This window comes from Colobus angolensis, unplaced genomic scaffold, assembly GCF_000951035.1.
Source record: "Colobus angolensis palliatus isolate OR3802 unplaced genomic scaffold, Cang.pa_1.0 Scaffold8, whole genome shotgun sequence".
Lineage (NCBI taxonomy): Eukaryota > Metazoa > Chordata > Mammalia > Primates > Cercopithecidae > Colobus > Colobus angolensis.
Genome location: NW_012121820.1, coordinates 4344798 through 4360626, shown reverse-complemented (window position 1 = coordinate 4360626; position 15829 = coordinate 4344798). Strand labels below are relative to the sequence as shown.

Genomic DNA, 15829 nt, shown 5'->3' with positions numbered 1-15829 from the left:
AGCCAGGATGGTCTCGAACTCCTGACCTCGTGATCCACCCGTCTCGGCCTCCCAAAGTGCTGGGATTACAGGCTTGAGCCACCGCGCCCGGCCGAGAATGTGTGTTATATATGATGAATAGAATCATGAACATGTTAATGCATCTATCCTATTCTGGAAAAGTCTTTGTGGTTTCTGAGACGGAAAATTAGTTTTTCTAGAAGCAATGTGTTCCTGGATAAAGGGAAGTTAATGGCTCTAATCTTCTTAGACTTTCAAAGAAAGCCGTTGCCAACACTATTAATTTTTTTTTTTTTTTTTTTTTTTGAGACGGTGTCTCGCTCTGTCGCCCAGGCTGGAGTGCAGTGGTGCAATCTCGGCTCACTGCAAGCTCTGCCTCCTGGGTCCACGCCATTCTCCTGCCTCAGCCTCCCAAGTAGCTGGGACTATGCACGGCTAATTTTTTGTATTTTTAGTAGAGACGGGGTTTCACCGTGTTAGCCAGGATGGTCTTCATCTCCTGACCTCGTGATCTGCTCGTCTTGGCCTCCCAAAGTGCTGGGATTACAGGCATGAGCCACTGCACCCAGCCAATTATTTTTTTTAAATAGTGTGTGAGGCAAGGGTTCTGTTGCTTTATGAATTCAGGACAGAGTGTAAAAATAATCTGGTGTTTCTGGGAAGTTGGAAACATAGCATTTCTCAGGGATTGAGACTGACTGACAAGACTGACTCAACTAGACTTTTTGAGACTCCTTGAGTGTGCAGAAACATATGCATGTGAATATTGTGGTCAGTTGAAAGAAATGAACACAGAAAGGAACAGACTCAAACTCACTTCCTGGGTATTTATTACAATTTAGGAAATAGACTTGGCAATTTACATGGGCTTTTCCTCAAATCATGTATGTAGTGTGTTGCCCTGTACAAAATGCTGGCTACTATGTGGAGGAAACAAATCATTCTGTACTCATATAAAACACTAGTATGTTCCCTCCTGAAGAACATTTTTCAGTTTAACAGTCCTCATCCTTCAAAAAAAACAAGATAAGCACAAAGCAGGGAGAGTTTGAAAATGTCAGTGAAACTCGTGGGACTCAATCAGAAAGAGGGAAGGTGTTAAATGATACATGAAATCAACTTTTCAAAAATATTAGAATCTTTGGTGTTGCCTTATGAAGCTAAAGATAGGAAAAAATTAAGAGAAATACTGTACTGCCATCACACGTGATAAACCCAGGAAATTTATCCCAGAATGTAATCTGGGTTGAAAATATATTGGTAAATGTTTTGGATAAATTCATTGCTGGTATTAAGAAATTTTTGGTTTTTTTTTTAGTTCGACAAAAAAGCTTAGAGCTGATAAGGTAGAATAAGGACTGCACTAAAACTTTTTCAGTGGTGAAGCCTATCTATGTGATCTTGAACAAGTTGCTTAACCTTAGTGCCTTGATTTTTTAAATGCTACCTACTTTTCTGAGTAATAGTGACGACTAAATGAAATTTTATATTTATATATAAATATATATAAATAATATATATTTACATATATATGTAAATCGCTGGACCCATATGGCTAATAATAATATATTAGGATGAATTGACTCATTTGCTCTTCATCACTAGCCTATAGAAGAAATATTAGTACTAATAGTACTAAAAATACTCCTTTCTGGAATAAGACATGGGTATATGAAGTCTTGAAGTCACTTAATCTCTCTGGGAAGCAGCTTTTCTTGCAGATGAGATGATCATCCAATTAGGCCACTTTATAGGTTTGTGAGAATCATGTCAGTTAATGGATGGTAAAGTGATTTGAACAGTGAGGCATTATATAAGTTTAATGTAACATTATATAGAATCCATTTAATAGAAAAGTGAAGCCCTGTAGACCCACAAATAACCTAATCTTTTCTCTTTTTTTGATATGTATATGACACATATATTAGGCGGAAAGATTTTTATCTTAGTCGTCTAACATGAAAATTCTTTTACAGCTGAGAAATTTCTTGAATCTGTGGAAGGAAATCAGAATTATCCACTGTTGCTTTTAACATTACTGGAAAAGTCCCAGGATAATGTTATCAAAGTATGTGCTTCAGTAACATTCAAAAACTATATTAAAAGGAACTGGAGAATTGTAAGTATTTTGTGAATACATAATTTAATACCCTGTATGTTTATAAGGTTTATATAAGCAGTGTTCTTCAAAGATAAGGCACATGCTTATAGTCCCAACTACTCTGGTGGCTGGATCACTTGAGTCCAGGACTTCAAGGCTGCAGTGAGCTATAGTTGCACCACTGTACTCTAGCCTTTTAGTTATAGAATGAGACCTTGTCTCAAAAAAAGAAAGGATTCAGATATGGATCAAAGATAAAATTAAACAGGACCTTTTTCCAAAGCTTCTGTTATTTCATTTGAATTTATATAAATTTGTCCAGCTTCATACCTCAGGTTGCTAGGGAGTGAGACTTGGTCTTAATCTCCGTTATGTTTGGAATTTACACTTTACTCACCGCTAGTGACGAGACATTGTGGGAAGACAGTCTGAATAAATGAAGTGATTTCTGATATTGGAAAATTAAAGCTGAGAAGAAATCAGATAAATAGAAAATTTGCAGAATTTAAAATAATTTAGATTTCAAATTTTTGATAAGGTATTTTCCCCTATGTCTTGTGGGATATGTATATGTATACTAATTTTGAGATTAAACCTATTTTATAACAGATTTAATGATTAATAAATTATAAGTTAAGAAACGGGCATTTTTTCCCTAAGCTTAGGACAGTGGTTCTCAACTGGGGGCAGTTTCGCTCACCAGGGGACATTTGGCAGTATATTTGGAGACATCATGGCTGGGGAATTGCTACTGGAATCTAGTGGGTAGAGGCCAGAGATGCTGCTGTGCATCCTACAGTGCACAAGATAGCTTCATACAACAAAGAATTATCTGAGCCAAAATGTCAGTGATGCTGAGGTTGAGAAGGCCTGGCTCATGATGGCGAAAAAGATGAGGCTTTTTTGTAGTGATAGCAGATGTTACAAAGTATTAGCAGTTGACAAAAATCATCAGTTTATCTAAAAAGTCAACTTTAAACCGCTCAGAAACTTCTTAGAGTCTTACTTTTTTTCTCACTCCATAAAAGAGAGAGTAAATATTGTTTTAAGCCTGTATGATTTCTCAGGTATCACCATGAGTGGTAAAGAAATCTTAGGCTGGGCGCGGTGGCTTAAGCCTGTAATCCCAGCACTTTGGGAGACTGAGACGAGCAGATCACGAGGTCAGGAGATCGAGACCATCCTGGCTAACACGGTGAAACCCCGTCTCTACTAAAAAAAAAAAATACAAAAAACTAGCCGGGCGAGGTGGTGGGCGCCTGTAGTCCCAGCTACTCGGGAGGCTGAGGCAGGAGAATGGCGTAAACCCAGGAGGCGGAGCTTGCAGTGAGCTGAGATCTGGCCACTGTACTCCAGCCTGGGCGACAGAGCGAGACTCCGTCTCAAAAAAAGAAAAAGAAAAAAAAGAAATCTTAGAGGCCAGGCGTGGTGGCCCATGCCTGTAATTTCAGCACTTTGGGAGGCTGAAGTGGGTGGACTGCTTGAGCTCAGCAATTCAAGACCAGCTTGGGCAATAAAGTGAGACCCCATCTTTACAAAAAATATAAAAATTAGCGAGGCATATGGTGGTGCATGCCTGTAGTTGCAACTGTTAGGGAGGCTGAGATGGGGGGATCGCTTGTGCCTGAGAGGCAGAGGTTGCAATGAACTGAGATCATGCCACTGCACTCCAGCTTGGGTAATAGAGCCAGATACTGTCTTTTAAATCTCAGAATGTTTAAAAGTCCATCTCTACTGGTAGACATGCCAGCCCTCTCCCTCTATTTTGATTTGTAAAACTAGTGAGACTTCTAGAATCTCTTTGGGTGATATAATCTAGGATGCATTCTAACTAGTAATGGTCAAGAAATTTTCATAGAGGACTGGATATGGTGGCTCACGCCTGTAATCCAAGCACTTTAGGAGGCTGAGATGGGAGGATTGCTTGAAGTCAGGAGTTTGAGACCAGCCTGGACAACAAAGTGAGACCCCCATCTCTACAAAAAAATTAAAATTAGCCAGGTGTGGTCATGTGTGGTGTGCATCTATGGTCCTAGCTCCTTGGGAGGCTGAGGTGGGAGGAATTGCCTGAGTCTGGGAGGTGAAGGCTGCAGTGAGCCAAAGTTGCATGCTACACTCCAGCCTGGTTAACAGATGGAAACCCAGTCTCGGAAAAAAAAAAAAAAAAAAAAACATTGGAAAGATTTTTGTTCTAAAGTGAGAGCTAAATTGAAGCTTTTGGGATGTGTATGGATTAAGTAGCATATATCTATAAAGATTTTAATTATGTATCCTGATTAGTTTACATATAAAATGCAATTTTTTTTTTTTTTTTTTGAGACGGAGTCTTGCTGTGTCACCCAGGCTGGAATGCAATGGTGTGATCTTGGCTCATTGCAGCCTCTGCCTCCCAGGTTCAAATGATTCTCCTGCGTCAGCCTCCTGAGTAGCTAGTGTTACAGGTGCCCACCACCACATCCAGCTAATTCTGTATTTTTAGTAGAGATGGTTTCACCATGTTGGCCAGGCTGGTCTCAAACTCCTGACCTTGAGTGAGCCATCACACCTGGCCTAAAGTGGGAATTTTTTTGAGACAGAGTCACTCTTGTTGCCCAGGCTGGAGTGCTTGGCACCATCTCGGCTCACTGCAACCTCTGCCTCCCAGGTTCAAGTGATTCTCCCACCTCAGCCTCCCGAGTAACTGGGATTACAGGTGCCTGCCACCATGTCCGGCTAATTTTTGTATGTTTAGTGGAGACATAGTTTCACCATGTTGGCCAAGATGGTCTCAAACTCCTGACCTCAGGTGAGCCACCTGCCTCAGCCTCGCAAAGTGTTGGGATTATAGGTGTGAGCCACTGCGCCCAGCCTAAAATGGAAATTCTTAATTGGCGTCAAGGAGTAAGAGAAGTTCACTAATTTGTATGTAAAATATTTGCATTTGGGAGGGAATGTACATTTTTCTGGGGAAAGGGTTCACGCTGTCTCCAGATGATTGAAGGAATCTGTGACCCATTCATGTAGAGGGAAACTAAAGACCAAACCTTCCTCTGTTTTCTTAGAAAATTAGGAAATAAAGTTATGTTTTACCTAAAATCATAAGGATATGAATATGGATTTTGTGTTACTTCCTCAGTTACTGCTTTGCTTTTAGGTTGAAGATGAACCAAACAAAATTTGTGAAGCCGATCGAGTGGCCATTAAAGCCAACATAGTGCACTTGATGCTTAGCAGCCCAGAGCAAATTCAGAAGCAGGTAATGTCGCTCTGCTTTTTACATGGGCTCCTCTGTAAAGCTCTCATCTAATTAATCTTTTCCTCTCCCAGTTAAGTGATGCAATTAGCATTATTGGCAGAGAAGATTTTCCACAGAAATGGCCTGACTTGCTGACAGAAATGGTGAATCGCTTTCAGAGTGGAGATTTCCATGTTATTAATGGAGTTCTCCGTACAGCACATTCATTATTTAAAAGGTATTAATGCATAGATTCATGTTTTTAAAATACTTTTTAAAGTTTTATTTGCTTGTGTAAACAGTTATGTTTTTGTGACTGTTGTCATTCCTTTGAATGTGATCATCCTGGAATGAGAGCTGAAGTTTCTCTATTGTGTTTGTTACTTCTCCACTAGGATGTTTATTTCATATTGCTCTATTACCTCTGAAATACTTAGTCTTAATAAACTGCTTGATTTCTTTAAAAAGAAAACTGGCTGGGCATGGTGGTTCGCGCCTGTAATCCCACACTTTAGGAGGTCAAAGTGGGTGGATCACCTGAGGTCAGTAGTTTGAGACCAGCCTGGCCAACATGGTAAAACCCTGTCTCTACTAAAAATACAAAAACAAAAAACAAAAAAAATAGCCAGGTGTGGTAGTATGTGCCTGTCATCCCAGCTACTCAGGAGGCTGAGACAGGAGAATCACTTCAGCCTGGGAGGTGGAGGCTGCAGTGAGCCGAGATCAAACCACTGCACTCCAGCCTAAGCAACAGAGTGAGACTCCGTCTCAACAAAAAACAAGAATTCCCTTTGAATTTCAGAAAACCATCTATCCATAGATGTCCAGTCAGCATCTCTCCTTGAAGACCTAAAGTAAGTAAATAAAAAAAACTTGTAAATGTATCTGTTTTACCTTGCTTTTCTAGATACCGTCATGAATTTAAGTCAAATGAGTTATGGACTGAAATTAAACTTGTTCTGGATGCCTTTGCCTTGCCTTTGACTAATCTTTTTAAGGTATGGAATGCATCTTGATGATTTAAATTAATGTTTTAAATAGCTTGAATGTTTGTATACATGTTAAGAGAATGCTTTGAAAGCTTATTTGATAGATAATGTTTAGAGCATTTCTTTTGAAAAATTTCAAACCTACACAGAAATAGAGATGCTATCGTGAACTCCCATCTATTATGACACAAATTTAATGGTTAGCAACGTTTTATTTTTTCTGTTCCCTTTCTTAGGAATATTGTAAAAGATTCCAAGCATCATACCATTTCACCCAAGTAGAGTATGTGTCTCTAAACATATTTTTATTTGACTATGTTTGGAGTTTAATTAATTTATATATTTATACATTATTTTACAGTTTACAGGATACTTTCCTGAATGTGTTCTTGGTGTTTGCGAGAATCCTATAAGATTTAAAGAAATACATAAATACCTTTTTTCTTTTTTAAAGACAGGGTCTCACTCTCATTGCCCAGGCTGGAGTGCAGTGGGCATGATTATAGCTCACTGCAGCCTCAACTACCCAAGCTCAGGTGATTCTCCCATTTCAGCATTCCAAGTAGCTGGGACTACAGGTGCACACCACCACACCTGGCTGCTTTTTCTCTTTTTTTTTTTTTTTTGAGATGGAGTTTTGCTCTTGCTCACTGCAACCTCCGCCTCCCAGGTTCAAGCAGTTCACTGAGTATGCTGGGATTAGAGCCTGCGCCACTGCACTTGGTCAGTAAAACCTGTTAATTGCATTTAGAATGATAAAGAATTGAACCTAAATACCAAGTGGCAGGTGAATTGTTTAATAAGAGCATATAAAGAGAGTTTTGTGTAATATATTTTTATATATGCACAGATTGGGAAAACGTAGTTCAGAATATTAGCATTGGACTTTTTAGTGCCATTATGAACAATTCAAAAGTACATACTTGAACTTATTACTCACAATCTCTTAAGTGACTGTATATTATTTAAAAGCCAAGGCCATGCATGGTGGCTCACGCCTGTAATTCCAGCACTTTGAGAGGCTGAGGCGGGCAGATCATGAGGTCAGGAGATCAAGACCACCCTGGCTAACATGGTAAAACCCCATCTCTACTAAAAATGCAAAAAAATTGCCAACCGTGGTGGCGGGCGCCTGTAGTCCCAGCTACTTGGGAGGCTGAGGCAGGAGGATGGCGTGAACCCAGGAGGCGGAGCTTGCAGTGAGCCGAGATTGTGCCGCTGCGCTCCATCCTGGGTGCAGAGTGAGACTCCGTCTCAAAAAAGTAAATAAAAGCCAAACTTTGGAGAAGAAATATGAATAGTCTCAGCTTAGTGCAAGGCTATTTCACTAAGATCAGCATGCTGGGTTTACGATGCACTAAAACAGTGTTGCTAAATTCCTTTCCAAGGCCACTATTGAACTTTGCAGTACCCATGCAAATGATGCCTCTGCCCTGAGGATTCTCTTTTCTTCTCTGATCCTGATCTCAAAATTGTTCTACAGTTTAAACTTTCAGGTAAGTTAATTTGATTTCTTGCTTTTGGTTCTTACTCTTCGATGTTAAATAGAGAGTTTTCTTTCTATTTGATGAGACTTTTTTGCCAGCATTGATTTTTCTAAAAGAAAAGGTTTTTTCTGACTCCCCCTATTTATCTATAGTCTTCTGTTTTACGATATAGTTCCTACAGATGCTAATGAGATGTTTCATGGAAAAAAGCAGTATTCTCTTGTGTCTGGTAGGTTAGCAAAACTCCCCATCCTAACTCATTCTTGGAGAGTCACCCTGTACACTGTTTTACTGACGGCATTAAGAAGCTAGATTTCTGAGGCCTTCCTCTTTCGTTCATTTATATGGGTATTAACATATGGGGAATCATGTTTTGGTTAGGGGTTGCTGTCCAGCTGATACAAAAGGACTTGTATTGGAAGCCATATGAGGGAGACAAAAGGCTTGAAGTACCAGACTTTGAAAGGGGTAAGAACTAGTAGTATTTCAGAGGAAACATAGCCACAGGGTTATAGTAGGGAATGCCTAGTTACCCTGTTGCTACTGAGATAGTGGCCTCCAATCATTTTTTCTGTTCTTAATCATTAATTCAAGATTCAGGACCAAGAAAGGGGTGTTAATTGGTACAGATTGTTGCTATACTGCGATGCAAGGAGGACCTAGCCCATTCATTGTTTGTAGCCAGTACCTGGACTTATCTTCACAACATGAATAAACTCATAGTGGTAGGGAGAACATTCCCCAAAAGGAAATTGGGTTGTTTTAGCTAGAATAGGAGATGAACAGCCCAAAAGGACATGTCCCACATCAGTGTTCAGCTGGATAGCAGTTTGAGAAGTTCTTACTTATTAAATGAGTACTACTGTTTTTGCTTAAACCTTCTGAATTCTGAGAAGTCAGGTTTAATGAAGCTCTTGATAACTTGTCTGGCAGGGAGACCAAGGAAAGAGGCATAATCTGCCCTCAGGGGACTTGTACCCTCATTAAGAAGGCAGTACTATGCCACAAGAAATCAGTAACTATAAGACAATTAGTTTGTCTGCCTTGGTGGTCATCTTACAATAAATGTAGTTCAGAAAAGAAAGGGGATGTATTAGTATGCACTGAGTTTGAGCTTTGTAAGGAAAGTCTTCATATAGTCTTAGCTGAACCTTGAAGGAAGATTTAGATTAGGACAAGAACTAGAGGTGGCATCATTTATAGCATACAAACAGAGGCAGAAGTCAGAATGCTTTATGTAGCTGCCAGATGTAGCTGGAGCAGAGAATTCTTGTCAGAATAGGTAATGCTCAGGCTGTGAAGCCTGTGTATAAAATGTTTTGTCCACATGGTGTTTGTCCACATGGTAAGGAACTTATAAAAGTAGTGTTCTTAATATTTTAATCAAAAGTTTCAAGTCAGTGTTTATTCTGTAGGATCTCCCTGAATTTTTTGAAGATAATATGGAAACTTGGATGAATAATTTTCATACTCTCTTAACATTGGATAATAAGCTTTTACAAACTGATGTAAGTATTTAAAATGTTGCCTGAGTGGTCTTTTTCTTTCATTAAGAGTTATTTGGCTACAATCTGGAAACCTATTTACTCTTGCTTTGTTAAAAGATAAAATTTCAATACTATAATAATATTTGATTCTATTTGATGTTACATGTTTGGTATGTGCTGTATACAGAATTACTCTTACCATGGGCCTGGCTTAAGCCATAGTATACAGGTAAGGCTGTTTCATTACATTACTGAAAGTGAGGCTTTAAAGTAGTCACATTATGGATATTTCATGAAATAAAATTATTTTTCATTGAAGATACTAAGAAAACTTAAAACTCTATAATGGTAGCCCCTTTTTAAAAATCGTCTGGCCGGGCACGGTGGTTCACATCTGTAATCCCAGCACTTTGGGAGGCCAGTGTGGGAGGATCCCTTGAGCCCAGAAGTTCAAGACCAGCCTGGGCAATGTAAGGAGACCCCATTGCTACAAAAAATAAAAATAAAATTAGCCACACGTGTTGGCTCATGCTAATGGTCACAGCTACTCAGGAGGCTTAGTTGTGAGGATCCTTTGACCTTGAGCCCAGTAGAGCAAGGCTGCAAAGAGCTTTGACCATGCCACTGCACTCCAGCCTGGGAGACACAGGGAGACCTCGTCTCAAAAAAAGAAAAAATTTTCCACAGCTCAAGAAAGAGAGAAAATGGTAAAAGATCGTAATTTGTAAAGATTTCTGATACAGGTTTTATACTGTGTACTTTTAAACATACAACACTTACTCTGTGCTACTCATTTGTTAATATATTTATGACCTTTCCGAAGAGACAAAAGACAAAATATTAAGAATACTTCAATACCAAATAAACTAAAAATTAGAATTGGTGATTCAAATCAGGTTTGATTTCTTTCTGGAGTACAACAGATTTTGTCTCAGAGTTTGACTATATTAATAGGAACTTTAAAAGATGTAGCTCTCATGAAATAATTGTTTCAGTCCATTGGGAAAACTTCAGAAAACAAAACTTTTCTTCACACAAAAGTGTCAAGGAAATTTTTTGGGTAGAATTCTTAACAAGGACCTTTTTGCCCAGTTAACTATGTGCTACCTTGTGTCGTTTTACATCCCTATTTATGCCTTGAGTAATCAGTGTGAGGGAGTTTTGGTTTTGGCTTTGGTTTTTGGTCTCCCTCTGATATCTTCCCCTGTCTCACTCTGTCACCAAGGCTGGAGTGCAGTGGCGTGATCATGGCTTACTGCAGCTTCAACCACCCTGGGTGGGCTCAAGTGATCCTGCCACTTCAACCTCCCAACTAGCTGGGACTATGGGTGTGCGCCACCATGCCCAGATGATTTTTTTTTATTTTGGGGGCTTGCTGTATTGCCCAGGCAAGACTCAAACTCCTGGGCTTGGCCGGGCGCAGTGGCCCATGCCTGTAATCCCAGCACTTTGGGAGGCCGAGGCCATCCTGGCTATCCTGGCTAACACAGTGAAACCCCGTCTCTACTAAAAAAATAAAAATAAAAAAATTACCCGGGCGTGACGGCAGGCACCTGTAGTCCCAGGGAGGCTGAGGCAGGAGAATGGCATGAACCCGAGAGGCGGAGCTTGCAGTGAGCTGAGATCACGCCACTGCACTCCAGCCTGGGCGACAGAGCAAGACTCCGTCTCAAAAAAAAAAAAAAAGAAAACAAACACTCCTGACCTCAAGCCATCCTCCTGCCTCAGCCTCCCAGAGGGCCGAGATTACCAGCATGAACCACTACACTAGGCCAGAATATACTGTTTGAATCTAATATGGAAATATTTTGTAATTCAGCAACTTATTTGAAAGACTTGGTGAAAAGATTGATGGTGACATAGCTGTAGTTTACAATAACTGATTTGATTTGGATTTAATTGATAATGAGTCTAGTTCAGGAATTTCAGTTACTCCTCTTACTTATGTTAGCATTAAGAGTTGTATGTTGGAGTTTTTGTTTTCTTTTATGTGAGGATGAAGAGGAAGCCGGCTTATTGGAGCTCTTAAAATCCCAGATTTGTGATAATGCTGCACTCTATGCACAAAAGTACGATGAGGAATTCCAGCGATACCTGCCTCGTTTTGTTACAGCCATCTGGAATTTACTAGTTACAACGGGTCAAGAGGTTAAATATGATTTGGTAAGATGATGGTGGAGAAAAATAATTAAAAGACATTCTCTCCCTATCTCCCCCAAGAAATAAGCTGTTGAGTTTTGCTTTTAAAAATATTCTTGTTTTTGTGTTCTGTTCCAGTTGGTAAGTAATGCAATTCAATTTCTGGCTTCAGTTTGTGAGAGACCTCATTATAAGAATCTATTTGAAGACCAGAACACGCTGACGAGTATCTGTGAAAAGGTTATTGTGCCTAACATGGAATTTAGAGGTAATTATGGCAAAAGTATATTAGTATAAATTTACTAAGTCTTTGTTATTTGTAATATATTCAGTCTAATTCATTTATTACTGAATACAACTTGTATATCATTTGTTTCTTATTTTCTAAACCAAGACACAAAATGTAGTATCTGTAATGAGTTTTCTTGTGCCATGTGAAGGTTTTCTCATGGAAATACTAAATAAGACTTCAAAAATTCCTTTACATTAAGACGATAAGCTACCTGGAATCTCTATTTAGAGAAAGAATTTAATTTTGTTTCATTGTTTCACTAAATTTTTAGCTGGCTTTGTGTATTTATTTATTTGAGACAGGGGTCTCGCTCTGTCACCCAGGGTGGAGTGCTGCGTATGGTGCTGGGATTACAGGCATGAGTCAACATGCCCAGCCAGGATTGTGTTTTATATCAAAATAGTTATTAGATCAGTGGTTCTCAAATTATGTCTAGAACAAAATAAGGAAATTAAGGACAATATAGCATGAGATTTTATTTCCTGTTGTGTTTTCATAAAAATATATTTAAAGGATAAGTCATCTGGCTGGGTGTGGTGGCCCATACCTTTAATCCCAGCACTTTGGGAGGCTGAGGTGGGAGGAACACTTGAGCCCAGGAGTTCAAGACCAGCCTGGCCAAAATGGCAAAACCTTATCTCTACAAGAAATAAATTAGTTGGGTATAGTGGCATGTGTCTGTGGTCCGAGGTACTCAAGCAGCTTAGGTGGGAGTTTTGCTTGAGCCCAGGAGGTGGAGGCTGCAGTGAGACATGATCACACAACTGCACTCCAGCCTGGGTGACAGAGCGAGACCCTCTCTCCAAAGTGTGTGTGTGTGTGGATAGATTTTTATTTTTTTAAATTTATGTGATAAAAATAAAGATGAGATCTCGCTGTGTTGACCAAGCTGGTCTCAAACTCCTGGCCTCAAGCGATCTTCCCATTTCAGCCTCCCAAAGTGCTAGGTTACACGCATGAGCCACCATGCCGGCCAGATCTGACATTGTCCACTCTACTTATTTGTTGTTGAAATGACTTTAATGAAATAATAGTGATTAAAATTAGGTTGTTGGTTTTTTAATCTTATTTGGTGAAATTTAAAGCTGGCATTCTGATATTGATCCCTAACATTTTTGACAGTTGCAGGTGTAATCCAATTCTGGGGAAATTGTCACATTAGAACAAGTGAGCCTGTCTCACAGTTGTGTGAATTACCTAATACCTCACCTTTCAGGGTAGCATTTGCTGCTCTAGATAATGATTAAGAGTATATGAAGTAGTCATCTGATGGGAAAGAATTCTTTGCTGTAGAACAAGGCAGTTCTACATACTCTTCTGCATTCTCAGCTGTAAAGTACAGTGACGTCTTTTGGAGTGTTATCTGAAATATCTCTTCTTGTAGCTGCTGATGAAGAAGCATTTGAAGATAATTCTGAGGAGTACATAAGGAGAGATTTGGAAGGATCTGGTGTGTATCTTGGTTTTTTAGTTACTAGTCTTTTTGCAAGCCAGTTTTAAGGTGGTTCTCTTTCTAGTAAATGGGAGAAGTGGGATTGAGAATAAGAGTGTTTTTTCAGCTGGCTTTCATTGAGAACTGTTGTCCTTCTTCAGCTTGTCTTAAAAAGCTCTTATATGACCTGCATGAAAGTATCAAAAGTTGAATCATATGTCTATTCTTACATAGTTAGTATTTATCAAAATTCTGTGATTCTGTGACCTCTTTAGTTTCATTTTGATTTTGTATTTCTTGGGGGATTTTTTTTTTCATTGTTTGTGTTGCTGATAGCTATTGGGTGGCCGTTTGTGTTTTGTTCTTTTTTTTTTCTTTTCTACAATCATAGCCAAATTATTCCAGGCAATTTGTTTTCTTATAAATTGGGTCAGTTTGTTGTTGGTTGTTTTTTTTCCCCATAATATATTTTCTTTTCATTTCATAGATATTGATACTAGACGCAGGGCTGCTTGTGATCTGGTACGAGGATTATGCAAGTTTTTTGAGGGACCCGTGACAGGAATCTTCTCTGGTTATGTTAATTCCATGCTGCAGGAATATGCAAAAAATCCATCTGTCAACTGGAAACACAAAGATGCAGCCATCTACCTAGTGACATCTTTGGCATCAAAAGCCCAAACACAGAAGGTAAATATTTTTAATGTGGTTTTGTTTCTAAAACCAGACATCAGTGACACCCACACAAGTGAAAAAGAAATAACATCTCTGATAATAGAGCCTACTCTGCCAGATAACCTATTAATTCTGATTTAAGATTTATATAATCTCTGAAGATGGCTTTATGTTGATGTATTGAGCACTTAAGTTTCTTGTAGACCAGAAAATTGATAATGCCCCACTTGTTACCTTAGCTGAGATCCGCTGTATAAAATATGCTTAACTTAAACTTAGCTGTTCTTTAATTTTGGAAAGTTTATTGTCTATTAGTATAGTCTTATTTTACATTTTTACTTTTTTGAGACAGAGTCTCGCTTTGTCACCAAGCTGGAGTGCAATGGCGCAATCTCAGCTCACTGCAACCTCCACCTCCCGAGTTCGAGTGACTCTTCTGCCTCAGCCTCCCAAGTAACTGGGATTATAAGTGTGCACCACCACACCTGGCTAAGTTTTGTATTTTTAGTAGAGACAAGATTTTACCATATTGGCCAGGGTAGTCTCAAATTCCTGACTTCATGTGATCCTTACACCTCTGCCTCCCAGAGTCCTGGGATACAGGTGTGAGCCACCATGTCTGGACAGTATGGTCTTATTTTATATTTTATACATAAGCAATTTGTGTTTTGAAGTGCTTTTTTTTTTTTGAGATGTCATCCAGGCTGGAATGCAGTGGCAAGATCTCAGCTTACTGCAACCTCTGCCTCCCGGGTTCAAGCAATTCTTGTGCCTCAGCCTCCAGAGTAGCTAGAATTATAGGTGCATGTAACCACACTGGCTAATTTTTTGTATTTTTAGTAGAGACGGGGTTTTGCCGTGTTGGCCAGGCTGGTCTTGAACTCCTGACTTCAAGTGATCCACCCGCCTCAGCCTCCCAAAGTGTTGAGATTACAGCTGTGAGCTCCTCTACGCAGCCAGTACAGTCTCATTTTATACATAAGCAGTTTGTGTTTTGAAGTGTTCATCTCCATTTTTAATGTGGTTTTCTAAACTTGCCTAAATTTCTAATGTAGATATATACAGGTATTTTGTTATTTTACCATGTTATGAATTTGCTTTTCAGCATGGAATTACACAAGCAAATGAACTTGTAAACCTAACTGAGTTCTTTGTGAATCACATCCTCCCTGATTTAAAATCAGCTAATGGTGAGTTGTGAAAGTCTTGCTTTTTTTTTTACAGCTTACCACACTATATCTGCAATTAAAAACATGGCTTCCTATCCTTGTTCCCATTCATTCTTTTTTTTTCTTTTCTTTTGAGATGGTGTCTCTCTTACCCAGGCTGGAGTGCGGTGGCGTGGTTTCCACTCACTGCAACCCCTGCCTCCTGGGTTCAAATTATTCTCCTGCCTCAGCTTCCCAAGCAGCTGGGACTACAGGCACATACCACCACGCCTGGCTAATTTTTGTATTTTTAGTAGAGACGGGGTTTCCCCATGTTGGCCAGGCTGGTCTCGAACTCTTGACCTCAGGTGATCCACCTGCGTCGGCCTCTCAAAGTGCTAGGATTGCAGGCATGAGCTTCCATGCCCTGCCTATTATTTCTTTTATTGAATAAAATCTCAAATGGTTTCCCTGATCTTGTCCATGTGAAATTAATTATTGATAAAATATTGCTTGATTAGGAAGAAAATAGGAGTAAGTACAACTAAACTGTAACTCAATTTTGCTACCTAGTGTATAAATAATTATACATTGGCTTCCTTTTTTATTTGAAAAATGAATTCTTAAAAATTGGAGTACAGTTCAAAGAACTAGAAAATTGATAAATATTAAGGATATCTTTTGGCTGGGTGCAGTGGCTCACCCTTGTAATCCCAGCACTTTGGGAGGCCGAGGTGGGCGGATCATGAGGTCAAGAGATCGAGACCAACCTGGCCAAAATGGTGAAACCCCATCTCTACTAAAAATACAAAAACTAGCCGGATGGCACATGCCTGTAATCCCAGCTACTCGGGAGGCTGAGGCA

At 39.4% G+C, this 15829-nt stretch overlaps 1 protein-coding gene across 1 annotated transcript in view; it reads left to right on the top strand.

Annotated features, from left to right (window-relative positions):
• The window catches only part of CSE1L (CSE1 chromosome segregation 1-like (yeast)), a 48229-nt gene that overhangs the window by 13431 nt on the left and 18969 nt on the right, over positions 1 to 15829 (top strand). The window contains 11 exon segments of the mRNA XM_011928833.1: positions 1977 to 2119; positions 5235 to 5336; positions 5408 to 5553; positions 6223 to 6313; positions 7693 to 7800; positions 9207 to 9299; positions 11274 to 11441; positions 11556 to 11685; positions 13094 to 13159; positions 13629 to 13831; positions 14922 to 15006. Of these exon segments, the coding sequence (XP_011784223.1) occupies positions 1977 to 2119; positions 5235 to 5336; positions 5408 to 5553; positions 6223 to 6313; positions 7693 to 7800; positions 9207 to 9299; positions 11274 to 11441; positions 11556 to 11685; positions 13094 to 13159; positions 13629 to 13831; positions 14922 to 15006 (1335 nt within the window).